General features: G+C 41.2%; 1 protein-coding gene across 5 annotated transcripts in view; it reads right to left on the reverse strand.

Annotated features, from left to right (window-relative positions):
* Nucleotides 1–12,885, reverse strand: part of RTTN (rotatin) — a 163,872-nt gene that overhangs the window by 105,886 nt on the left and 45,101 nt on the right. For 4 of the 5 annotated variants that reach the window (XM_086683207.1, XM_086683208.1, XM_025931071.2 and 1 more), the window contains exons 15-21: nt 11,902–12,027; nt 11,231–11,347; nt 10,289–10,428; nt 7,185–7,356; nt 5,459–5,558; nt 2,843–2,931; nt 2,131–2,248 (exon numbers count right to left, since the gene is read on the reverse strand). In XM_086683207.1, coding sequence (XP_086539333.1) covers nt 2,131–2,248; nt 2,843–2,931; nt 5,459–5,558; nt 7,185–7,356; nt 10,289–10,428; nt 11,231–11,347; nt 11,902–12,027 — 862 coding nt within the window. Of the gene's footprint in view, nt 1–2,130; nt 2,249–2,842; nt 2,932–5,458; nt 5,559–7,184; nt 7,357–9,928; nt 10,020–10,288; nt 10,429–11,230; nt 11,348–11,901; nt 12,028–12,885 lie in introns of those variants that run through there. The other variant, XM_086683210.1, reaches the window with a different exon arrangement.

Raw genomic sequence — 12,885 nt, forward strand, 5'->3', positions numbered from 1 at the left:
TCTCTTGCCTCCACCATTATCTAGTTAGGACCTTGGCCAAGTCGATAAATCACTCTAGATCTCAATTTCCTCACTGTAAGATGGTGTAATAAAGGAGTTCTAAATTAACTTCTAACTCTGAAATTCAAGACAGGATTCTCTCAAGACATAAAGTTTACAATTAAAAGCAATGTGTCTGAAAGATTATTTATTATTCCCTTTCCATCTATTCTATAGATAGAATATTCTATAGATAGAATAATCTATTCTATAGATAGAATCTATTCTATCTATATCTATCTATTCTATCTAATCTATTCTATAGGTAGAATAATCTTTCTAAAACACATACTTCTCCATTTAATAATCTTAAATGGCTTCTCAGTGCTGTCTACTGTGACCTACCAGGCCCTGCATGAACTGCCCTCTGTGCCTCATCTCATTTTCCCTTCGTGCCTCCAAAATCCAGTCATTCCTGACCAACCACCATTTCAAATACACCATTCTCTCTCATACCTAACCATGGCTCCCTTTATCTGGAAAGCAGCCCTCTCTAATTGGACTCCTATTCATTTCTGAAATTCCAACTTAGATCCACGTTTCCTGGAAGCATTTTCCAATGTTTTCCCACCACTCAATCAACTCAGGAACACTTCCCTCTGGCACCAGGAATTCTACTATGACAGGTGGTATTACACTGTATTGTGCATTTGTCAAAGTCTCCAACTACACCACAGGCTCCAAGAGGGCCAATTACCAAACTCATCAACATATCCCCAAGGCCTAATATTGTATCTCGCACATAGTATATACTCGATAAACGTTTGCTGAGGAATGAATTTTCCTGGTTGAGTACTTGGTTAAAAAACTAATTCTGCCCTGAAACTAAACCCATTTATAAGAGATGTTGTAATTCATTTTGAGACTCACTGAAGTAGTTCTCACAAACATCAATGAAATAGAATAATTGTTAATACTAAAAGGGTACAGATGATGTTGCCTTGAAGAGTGTATTTGAATCTAGTAAGTGTGCATGAATGCTTGAATAATTTAAATCACAATTATAAATGAAAAAGTAAATAAAAATAAGAATTAAGTTTGAAAAGAAAAAAAAAGAAAAGGTGAACTAGGGACTAAATTTTACTGAATAAGGTTAATAGGAAGATAACACGATTAAAGAAAACTCAAGATCCACAATTACTACTCTTCCTCAGAGCAATCTATGTAAAACTTGTGAAATTGTATACACTATTCAAGACTGTATGAGCCTAGACACTCTGAGTCTACTTAGAATTTCACCTGGTTTGGACCTTGATCAATGCTATTATTAAATAAACTGTGTCCCCTTCACTTGGAAAGCAGAAGCCATTAGAAGAAAAGAAAATGCTAAAACAAAATGACTACAATCTTATCTATATTCAAATAATACTTTGAACATAAATATTACAATAATTAACAAGGTTAAGCATATTGAGACATTTGATCAAGATGCCTCTTTTAGAATTATTTAAAAGCAGTAGCCTGAACTTCTAAGAAAGAAAATAGCACAAAATGCTACCAAGCTTTCTATTGAGAATGGTCAGGAGGAAGAAAAAGAGAACAAAACTACATGGAATTTTTCAACCTAAACACATTAAAATGGGTTTAAAAAAAATCATACTTTATAAAATATAATAAATTCATGCTCAGAGTCATTCAGGATGGTCTGGTTGCCACTCCACATGGCCTGGGTGTATACTCTTAATGTCAGTTTATTGACATCATCAGATGCCACGCTGGAGGTCAGGATGGAAAGGCACAAGCAAACTAACACTGTGGGAACAGGAACTGGAACAAGGCAGGAATGACGGCAGCTAGAGCTCTCTCTATAGATAACAAGTAAGTGAGCACCAAATGAAAGCCACATCAATGTGCAAAGAACAATCAGAGGCTTCAGCCTTTCTCAGTTCTGAGACCTAATCAGTGACAAGAGTACAAGGAAATTTCCACAAAAGAAACATTTTCCATTGTGAGGAGTATTTTTAGCAGCTTATTCACTAAAAAACGTTGTTATTCTGTTAGCAAGATGGAAACTAAATGTTACCTACATTCAAAGAATAACACTTAAAGCTTAAGACTGATCTCATTATTAGCAGAACTTATTTTACTCACCTCTGAATAACAGGGTTAAGAGAGAAGACTGTTGTGAGAGGGCCACACGCATGACCGGGTCAGCACAAAGAACCTTCCTCAAAAGCGTGAGGCACGGCTGGATCAAGCACTCTACAACCTGGCCAGGAGGGAAAAAACACAGTTATTTTATTATCAACAATTCTAAGGTGAGGTAAAATCAACTATAATCTTGCTCTAAATTTTATGCTTTTTCATCAAAATTGTGTCAAACATAAATGCAAATAAATATTAAGAATTATTTTCCGGGGTGCCTGCGTGGTTCAGTCACTTGAGTCTCTGACTTCAGCTCAGGTCATGATCTCCTCGTTCGTCAGTTCGAGCCCCACATCGGGCTCCATGCTGACAAAACGGAGCCTGCTTGGGATCCTCTCTCTCTCCACCTCTCTCTGTGCCCTTCCCCCACTCATGCTCGCTCTCTCAAAATAATAAACTATAAAAAAAAATTTTAATAATTATTTTCTACTGAAAATAAGCTTTGTATATACTTCTGCTTACATATCTTTAAAAAAGTTAAGATTAGTTTTCCTTTATAGAGATCCCACTCTTAGAAATGAAAACCTAAACAAGGTACTTGGTATTAATCAGGATTTAATTTTCAAGTACTTATCCAAATACAGATGAATTTAGCTTCAGATCTGATTAATAAAAATACCAATCTGTAAAAATATGTATACATACATATCAGTCTTACCTCACCATCCTGACATACACATTCATTTAAATATTCAATTATCTTGTCAATTAAGCATAACTTTTTCACCACAGCATGCATTTTAATATCTGTAAACCCCAAAAAAAGAAGTTACTAAGAGTTAAAAAGTATTTTCTCAAGTTTTAAAAATACAGAACAGATATCCAAAACTCAAACTGTTAAAAATAGTTACACATGGTGTTGAATTTTAGAGAACGAAACTTTAAACTTCTACTCTATATACACCTGAACTATTTGAAAACTTTTAAGGAACAAGTACATCCTACTTACTTCTACAATGTAGAAATCAAAAACTATTACAAAAATAAGTTCAGACCCTAAAAACTACTAGAATTTTCAGTATATAAATGAATCCTTTTATTTGTACATGACAAATTATTTTCTTCATATTGTTTCATTGACAATTCTTCTGTTTTCCAAATCCATCACCTCAAAATGTTTAGAATTATCCACAAGTGACGTTAATAGCTTGCAACATGGTCATTTTCTATTAATAAACACTCAGATTTCAGGGGCACCTGGTGGACTCAGTCAGGCAACTCTTGATCTTGGGAGTCCTGAGTTTGAGCCCCACACTGGGTGCTGAGATGACTTAAAAAAATAAAAGTAAATAAATACAAACTCAGACTTCTAATCTCAAACTGCCAATAGCAAATATAAAGGGTAAGGGATTGTTATATACTGTATGTATTTCTGAAAAACATTAACTCTTTTTTAATAACATACATACTGCATCTGTGTGTGTGTGTGTGTGTGTGTGTGTGTGTGCGCACGTTCACTGCTATGTACTGTTTATGTTCCCCCCAAATTCTTACGTTGAAACCTAATCTCCAGTGAGATATTAGAAATTGGGGCCTTTGGGAGGCAATTAGGTCATGAATGGTGGAGCACTGAAGAATGGCATGAGTGCCCTTGTCAAAGAGGCCTCAGGGAGCTTCCTTGCCTCTGCTCCCTATGAGGACAGAGGGAAAAGACGGCTACCTATGGACCAAGAAGGTGGCTCTCACCAGACAATGAATCTGCTGGCACCTTGATCTTGCACTTTCAGCCCCCAGAGCTGTCAGAAATAAATTTCTGTTGTTCATAAGCTACCCAGTCTGTGGTATTCTATTAGAGCAGCCTAAACAGAGTAACACCTGTGCAAACACACACACACACACACACACACACACACACACACACACACACACACAAAGAATTATCACTAGCAACAAAAGCTCTACTTGCTTATACATTACTAATAAGTATTTAACATCTCTCAAGACAAATCATGTTCTCCTATACTCTCATTGAGAATATACATATATGCAATGAGAAAAACATAAATACTGTACCCATATTGATACTGAACTAGTAGCTGTGACTATAACTACCTTTAGCTGCCACTTAAAAAAAGTTCCCACTACTCACCAATACAGTGTACACCAAAATTATAAGTTTTATTTTTGGAATGCTAACAATACTGAAAGAACACTCTCTACAAGAGATTTTTGATCTTCTTAGTTAAGGCTGTCCACATTTTCTACAGCCTTATTTTCTGTAGTCTATATCATTGTTATTAAAGCCACAAATCTGCTGGATATGCTTTTTCAACTTACTCTCTCATCCCAGTTTCCACTAATGTCATGGCAGGAACATTAATCAAGCACATCCCATGTTGCGAGTCAGAAACAATCTTTTTATGTAAGTGCAAACTTATCATCTGTCTCAAAAATTATCATTTGTCTCAAATATTAAAGATAATTATATACATCACATACAGAAAAAAATAAAAAACCGGAAGAATGGAAGCCTATGGAATAACACTACAAATAAAGTTAACAGTATATTTTACCAGCTGTTTTTTAAAATAAACCTTTAAAGAAAACACATAGCTACAGTGCACTATTTTTATTTTATCCACCCACAAAGTACTGTTTGATTGATTTCTCTACCCAAGACAGAACAAACTGAAAACATCGTGTACTAGGTAAATTGAGAAAGGAACATTTGATTCACTATTAGAATTATATCAATATCTTAGAAGGAAGACAATTCTATCATATGACATTCTACAGGTTAAATAATGGTACTGTAGACCAGGGATCAGCAAACTGTCTCTGAAAGAACTAGAAAATATGGTAGATGTTGCTGGTCACATATTGTCTTTGTCACATATTCTTTTTGTTTCTTTCTTCTAATAACTATTTAAAAATGTAAAAACCAGGGTGCCTGGGTAGCTCAGTCAATTGAGCATCCAACTCTTCATTTTGGCTCAGGTCATGACCTCACAGTTTACAGGTTCAAGCCCCACAATGGGCTCTGTGCTAACAGCACAGAGCCTGCTTGGGATTCTCTGTCTCCCTCTCTGCCCCTCCCTGCTCATGCACACACGCTCTCACTCTCTCAAAAAAAAATTAAATCAGTGAAAACAAAAAAAAGTAAAAACCATTCTTAAGGGCTATGAGAAAAAAAAAAAAAAAAAAAAAAAAAAGACCGTAGCCTGCATCTGGCCCCCAAAACTGCAGTTTGCAACCCCTGATACCACTGCACTTAGTTAGCTATTTCAAGTCAACTATCAGCAGTACAGCAATCATTTTCCTTAAAAGACATTACCTTGCATAATCACAGCTAACTGTTCTGCGGCTGACTTTCTCAAGACAAGATCGATATCATCTGAGGTAAAGATTTCATATACCTTTTCAACAGTCTCCAACTGAAAACCAAAAAAAAGAAAAAAAAAAGAAAGAATTTGTTTTCATCTACTTCAAATTGTCCAATAAAATTTTATAATTTATACCATAAGAACAAAAGCTTCAAAATCAACTTTACTTAAGTGATACATTCACATGATGTAAATTTGCAGCAATGATGCGCTATGTCAGGGAAAACTTAAGTTCTAAAACAAAGAGCCGTCATGTCAACTAAGCCTCTCTTCCTAAGGTAGGTTTTTGCCAGGAAGTCATTCACAACCCATTAGCCACCTTAAGAACTTCACAGAAAACATGCAAGCTACGTGACATTTCCATAGGTAGCAACCTGAGAAGAGTGATCCCAGACATGTGACTGGGGACTTCTGTGTGGCTCCCAAAAGCCACCGGCTAGAAGACCCTGGCCCCCTACCTTTCCTGCCTCTTACACACCCTAAGCACATGGCCCTCTAGGGCTTGCTTCCCAGCATCCCAACACAGCTACTCCCAACACTAGTCACTCTGTACCAGGACAGGGTCTGAGGTGGCAAACCCAACAGTGAGTGGGGAGGGGAAGGGACAAAGACGACACTCCATTCACCACCCACTGCTATCTCCTCGCCCTACCAGGGACCCACAAAGACAGTGCTAGAACCCCTACTCCCCACCACCCTCCGTATCACACACACGGCACAGGAGCAACTACCAGTGGTTAGTGCTCAGGGAGTCCCCGGCAGGACCCGGTGCGGGGTCAAGGCAGGTCGAGGCGACGATCCTCCTGCGAGGGCTGTCACCTGGCCCCAGATGCTTAGGTTAGAAGAACACTGTATGTGCTTCCCCATTTAAAAACTCCACTGTATTACCTGGGGCTGTACAATACTACCACAGGCTCTGGGGGGCTAGCCTAAACTTAAATAAAAACTGATAGACTGTATACTTGAAGCCACGAGAGAAGCTATCAAGCACAGGAATGAATCAATGATGATAACGAACAGCTTCCTTCATCTACTCCTGCACTGGTCCCGGACGGCGTGGGTACAGTCTTGGCTAATGATGGGGAGTTGGGCGCTACACCTCTGGAGGTACAGAAAGAGCCAAAGATTTAGAAAAGAGGTCAACAACAAAATCCCAGAACTACTATGACATTTAAGAAGTCCCTTTGCCGCCCGTATTACTTTTTTCCTCTTGCAATGAAGAGGCTGATAACCTTTGTCATGGGAATGGTCTCCTTTTGGCTTAGAGGCTATTTTTGAACATAAGAACAAGAAGAATTTCCGATAGTTTTTTACGTCAGTAGCATTTGTTTTTAAGAGTCACCACAGAATTTCTTTCCACTGCGTTAACCTTAGATTATATTTAAATTATTATTCTAATTAATTTGCATTTCCAGCATATATATTAAATGAAAAGGATATAAAGCCAGGCATGTAGTAGGCACTGAAGAAATCCAAGAAATATTTATTCAATAAATAAATGTATCCAGAAGCCAGATAAAGCAGAAGACAACTTCAAACTACCATGAATAACCACACTTGAAGGTAGCTAGCACCTGTTCTCAGATGCATAAACCAACTGAAGAATGTAACATAAAATATGTGATATACAAATACAGCAAGTAAGCACAAAATAAGAAACTCAAAAGTTATATTCACCTTAATAATCAGTTCTTTTCTGTCATCCAATTTGAGTTCAATAGGTTTCTTCACGATAAATAAATTAGTAACTCTGGAGAGAAGTCTGGCATCTATTGAAGGGCGCTTTACATGAGCCCCGTCTTCCCTTGTAAGATGGCACGCTAAAAGCTTTAATGCTAGTGAACGGACCCTAAAGAAACAAAGGGTTCCAATCAACGTTTTGTAATATACAATGCCTATAAATTTTAAAAGCCTACAATCACAAAGCATTATTGTATATCAACACAATAATTAGCCATGCTTATACTGACATTACTAACAATGGTACTTTACTTTTCTATTAAAACTTTTGGTGTACAACCACAATTATTTTTTCAATTTTGTATTTATAAATAAACATCAGAAGTAAGGAATCAATAAAGTTACAGTTACAAATGAAGAGACAGACTCACTGAGACTGTCAGCTTCACAGTCCATTATCAACACCATAGTCAACTGCAGTACATTAACCTGCAAATTACAACCCTAACTCCTGATTCCAAGTCCAGTGATCTAGCTCAAAATCAAAAATTATCACAGACTCATGAACAGAGTACAAACATTAGGTCAAACCTCCAGGAAAGTAATCACATTAATAACTAAAATGTGATGTCTTAACAATATATGAAAACATTCTTATATTACGGGTTAAACAGATTCTTCTCAAATAAGGAAACGCAGGGGTGCCTGGGTGGCTCAGTCGGTTAAGCGATCAATTCTTGACCTCAGCTCAGGTCACGATCTCATGGTTCGGGTTTTGAGACTGAGCCCCATGTGAAGCTCTGTGCTAGGAGCGTGGAGCCCACTTCAGATTCTCTCTCACCCTCTCTCCCTCTCTCTGCCCCTTCCCTCTCTGTCAAAATAAATAAACAAAAAAAAAAAATAAGAAAATGTAAATATTTGTGATTCCCATCAAAATTCTGTTTTATCTGGAATGGATTAGAATTAAGGTCATTTCAGTGGCCAGGTGGGAGATTTCAAGAAAAGACTAGATATCTCATGCCATTAGACAACAAAATGGAAAAACAAAACACCATCAAGTAGACAAAGGACACTGAGTTGAGAGACAGTGAGACAACCGGGTATCTATCACTACTCTGACAGGTTCCTGAACTATATAAAAACTGGGCAAGTTGTAAGCGAGTAATCCAAGTTCCAAGTTCCAGGTTTTAAGTATAGCTTATAAAACAAGAGTTAAGACCTGCGTATTCGGGGAGACCTCCCTACTGTGGCCAAGGCTGGGTCACCTTGCTGTGTGTGGTCCCGTCACAGTTCCTATATCTGAAGTTCCTATATCGTAACATTCATCTTGCATCATTACAACTAATAATAAAGTGTAACTGGTAAATGCTCTCCCCCCAATTGCACATCCAATTCTGTACGGGCAGTGCTGTGCTCACGCTGTGCGCGGTCACGTTCCCACGACTGCCACAGTTCTTAGGCACACAGTTGACATCAATAAGTACTTGCCAAATTTAACAGAAAGCAGAAACTTACAGTAATATTATTAATAGATACTATCTTCAGAGTACTAATATTTACTCCAAGATGGCGTGGGAAGTCAGGCAAACCTTCGCCCTATACCATATGCTGTTAGAACAGCTAGATACCTACACGAAGCTCTTCCTTTGCTGCCTTCGCCCCAGGCCAATGCCATCTGTATTAAACTCTGGGGCTGTCACTTTAGGGACAGGCACAACTCCCAGTGAGAAGGCTGGAGTGGAATGTGGAAAGCATATATGTATGCATCTCCTCTAGTACGTAAATTTAGCGTCTTTTTAGGTTTAGCATGTGGCGCCAGAGTCCAGTTATTCCATTTATTTCCTTCAACAAATAGGTTTTGAGCGGATTTATGTCCAAAGTACTCTATGAAGTTCCAAGGACATAAAGACCAGCTGGTGGACAGGGTTCCGGCCTACGTGGAGTTTAGGGGCTGGTGGGACAGGGTAGAATTGACCAGATGAGAACAAGAATGTAATTCAAACTGTTTTGAGTTCCGAGTGACAGAGAATTACCTTACTGGGAGAGCGGTCTGGGCTGGCGGTGGGCTCCGGGGAGGGGATTTCTAAGTGCTCGGAATGTCCTGCCTGATTAAGTCAGTCTTTGTTTACCCGGGGACTACGGGCCTCCGAAGGTGCACGGGAAACAAACTTCTGTCGTGTGAAACCACCAAATCTGGGGGTGTGGCGTACTACAGTAGCACCTTAATAAAGGCACCCCAGCCCTGTGGAGGCCGGTCCTGAGGAGCACAGCTCAACTCGCCCTCTGCCTGCATCACTTAACTCTACCGAACTTTATGTCTAGGCTGTAAGGTTGTAAGGTGCTACTGTCTCTTCTCTTGATTTCCCTCCCTGCGTTGTCTGAGCGTGTTAGACGATAGCCATCTACTTCCGGCGTTTTCAGTGTGATCATCTGCTCACAAATAAGCTCCTGTATTATCGGGACGTGAGGTTTGAGTGAAGCAAAATCATCCACCGTCAAAAGGACATCTGGCCCTCCCAGCCTTTCAACCGACTCCGTAAGCCTTGACCTCTTCTCAGTGAGGGAAAACCCAACCCCTGTTACCTAAACAGCAACAGAAAGATCCACGGGGCACTGACAGAGAGGGCGAGACGACAGTGCATTTTTCTTCTTCTCGTTTGGTTTCAACGGCACTTAACACTACTGGTGGAGAAAAGAACACTTTTCCAGCTTCCCAAAGACCAGGACAAACGCCTGCTTACTCTGGTGTTCGGTCAACCGGCCCGCTACCCTTTGACCAAGGCCTGCTTTTCACAACGCCCGACCGCGGAGCAAAGGAGGGTGCCGGTTCCTGAGGAGACACCACGCGCGCGTCCCCGCGGCTCACCGTCAGCCCACAGCGCCAGCAACGGCACTTGGCGGCGCCGGAACCCGGACCGGTCCCACAGTGAGGCTGGCTGCCTCTGCGGACGCTCGGGGAACGCAGCTTCCCTTCCCTTTACCTTCGTTGGTTCTACCCTGCGTCAGAAGGACGCAACACCGAGGGGCCCCCCCCGCCCCCCCTCCCCCGCCGTCCCCGCTCTCGGCGCAGGCGCAGTCCGGGAGCGCATGGCTGTACTCACGGCGGCTTCTTCACGAGCAGGAGCCGCAGCAGGGCCCTCAGGTGCGCGGTGGCGGGAAGAGCCCCCTCGTCCGCCTCGGGGCTCGCTCTGCTCAGGAGGAGGACGCATTTTCCCAGAGGCTCTTCGGTGTCTGCGTAGCCCTAACGGATTTCGGAGAAAGGGAAGTGACCGTTTGCTGGACACATGCCGCTCGACTTTTTAACTTGGAAAGAAGAACTGCGTAGGCCCATCGAGCAGCCCCCGGACTTCTTTCAGTTCGGCCGAAGGGTCACTTGGCAGAATGAGGTGAGAGGCTTACATAAAGCTGCGCTTAAAAATAACACTGCGGAACTTCAGGAAAATATGCCAGCTCCCCCGACGCCCGACAATTCTTCTATTTTCCAAGGCCCTGACTGTGGCACCTCCCGCGGAGGAGGCAGACACGAAGGGCCCCCTCTCCGCAAGGCCCGTTCCCAGAACGGCGCTGCCCATCCACTTTCCCACCCACAGACAGCGGGGTGGCGTGGGGGGGGAGGGGAACTCCGGGGTGGGGGGACCCCAATCCCCTCGCTCCTCCCCCTCCATCACCCAGTGCGAGTGCTGGAAAAGCCTCTTCCCCAGAACCTGTTAATCGAAGTCCCGTATGTACAGGGATGGAATTCACCAGGCAAGTTTCGTTACATACCATGTGCTTCAAAAGCCTCGCGAGCCTTGCCCGAAAGCCTCCACGGAAGGCCGCGTTCCGGGCTTCGGTCGGTGCCACACGCCTGCTCCTCACTTCTCACCCCCCGCCCCGGCCGGGTACGTGAAGTGCACGCGCGCAAAGGAGCTACCACCGCGCCCTGCTCGCCCCACCCCCCCATCTTCCTCGCCACGTGACAGCTCTGCTGTGTGCACGTGCTTCCGTCAGTCACACTCGACGCCAGACAAACGGGACGGGAAGTGGGGAATCGCTCCGAGTACCTGCAGCACGGGAATGACAGGACACAGAGACTCAATAAACTTGCTCCAGGTCACCGCTGTCATCATCAGTCGTCCCTGCAGCAGATACATCAGAATGGCCTTGGCAGCGGCGTTCACCTGCCCGACGAGACGACATGATCAAAGAACCCGACGAAGTGAGGTCTCCCGCTAAGTCACCGTATGTGCCCGTAACTCTGTGCAAAATCTGGGAAGGTGCTCCAATTAACCTCCCTTCCTTCAAATGTTCACATTCCGCAGCTTCACCTTACATTCTGGTCTCAACCCGTCTTCCTCCCTAACGATAAGGATTTCCTTGTGGTTTTGTGTTTTTTGTTGTTTTTGTTTTACATTTAAGGTATATTTTTCCATTCAATACAATGTTCCCTCATAATACAACCTGCTTGCCATAACTACTGTACAGTTGTAGCCTACATGAAAAACATAAACAGCTTCATCTGAATTCTTTGAGAACAAGTATGTCCTATATTTTGATTCTCACATTTTCCTTAACATTTCTTTTTATGTAAATAACACCTCAACTAAACCCATACATCAAAAGCAAGTTTCTTCTCAGCTTCTCATCACACTATCTACTTATATTACAATATTATCTTCATTTAACCGAGTATAATTATATTTGTCTTTTGCATTTACTCTTAACATGGCCATACCTCATTTTTGGGTTCCTGAATGCCAAATGCAGAGATTTCATACAGAACTTTCGGGTGAAGTAGAAAATGAATTCCATTACAAAGTGAAGACACAGGTTTAGTGACATTATGGACACCTAAACATTCCTGTAAAATAGTTTTAAAAAAATTCAGTGACACTAATTCTCCAAAGGACTCCTCTTTCTTCTGTTGACACTTTTTCACTTCATTGAAACTTTTCTTTTACCTAATAGAGAATGAAAAAAAGTTCTCTTGCCTGAGCTTTTGAGTCTACATGATACGCGTGTTATGTTACTCTCTGCCAACAAGCAGTTTTCATAATGATAAACATAAAAAAATAACATAACAAACTTATCCCAGGGTGTTTATATTTTGCTTACTGAGGTTTGAGGAAGAAAAACAAAATTCAAATGAAAACAGACTTGAAGTTTTGGGGGAAAGGGAGGACAACATATATGCAGGATATTTATCATCAATATATTGATAATACATCACTGAATACAAGTACTGACTGCGTACTGTCTCTCAGACTCATTATCACAAATTCTTTTCTCAATTGGAGCTAGAGAACACTACTTTCTTAGGGACTGCCTAAGATGGCAGAGGGGGAAAAAGCTCCCTGAAATATTAACAGAATTTAAATACAATATAAAAAGGTAAACATAAAATCCACATTGACTCTCAGAAATGAAATTTTCTTTGCTCTGCAAAATTCTACTTCCTAGCCACTACCAATAATTCAGAGGTCAAAAAGTTATACATACACATACGTACATATACACACACGTATTTATACATATTTTTCTCTTTAGATTTTAATTTCATGCCAGACAGCAACTGTATATTCTGAGCTTTTGAAAGAGCATAGCCTTGGCTTATGGTTTAAGAAAAGCTCTGTCACTTACTTCCTCAAAACACTTAAACTCTCTGACCTTCAGTTTCTTAATGGGAATAAGACGCGATCCTTAATGAAACACCCTTCTT

This window comes from Puma concolor, chromosome D3 (assembly GCF_028749965.1).
Source record: "Puma concolor isolate L17-30 chromosome D3, mPumCon1.1.hap2, whole genome shotgun sequence".
Classification (NCBI taxonomy): domain Eukaryota; kingdom Metazoa; phylum Chordata; class Mammalia; order Carnivora; family Felidae; genus Puma; species Puma concolor.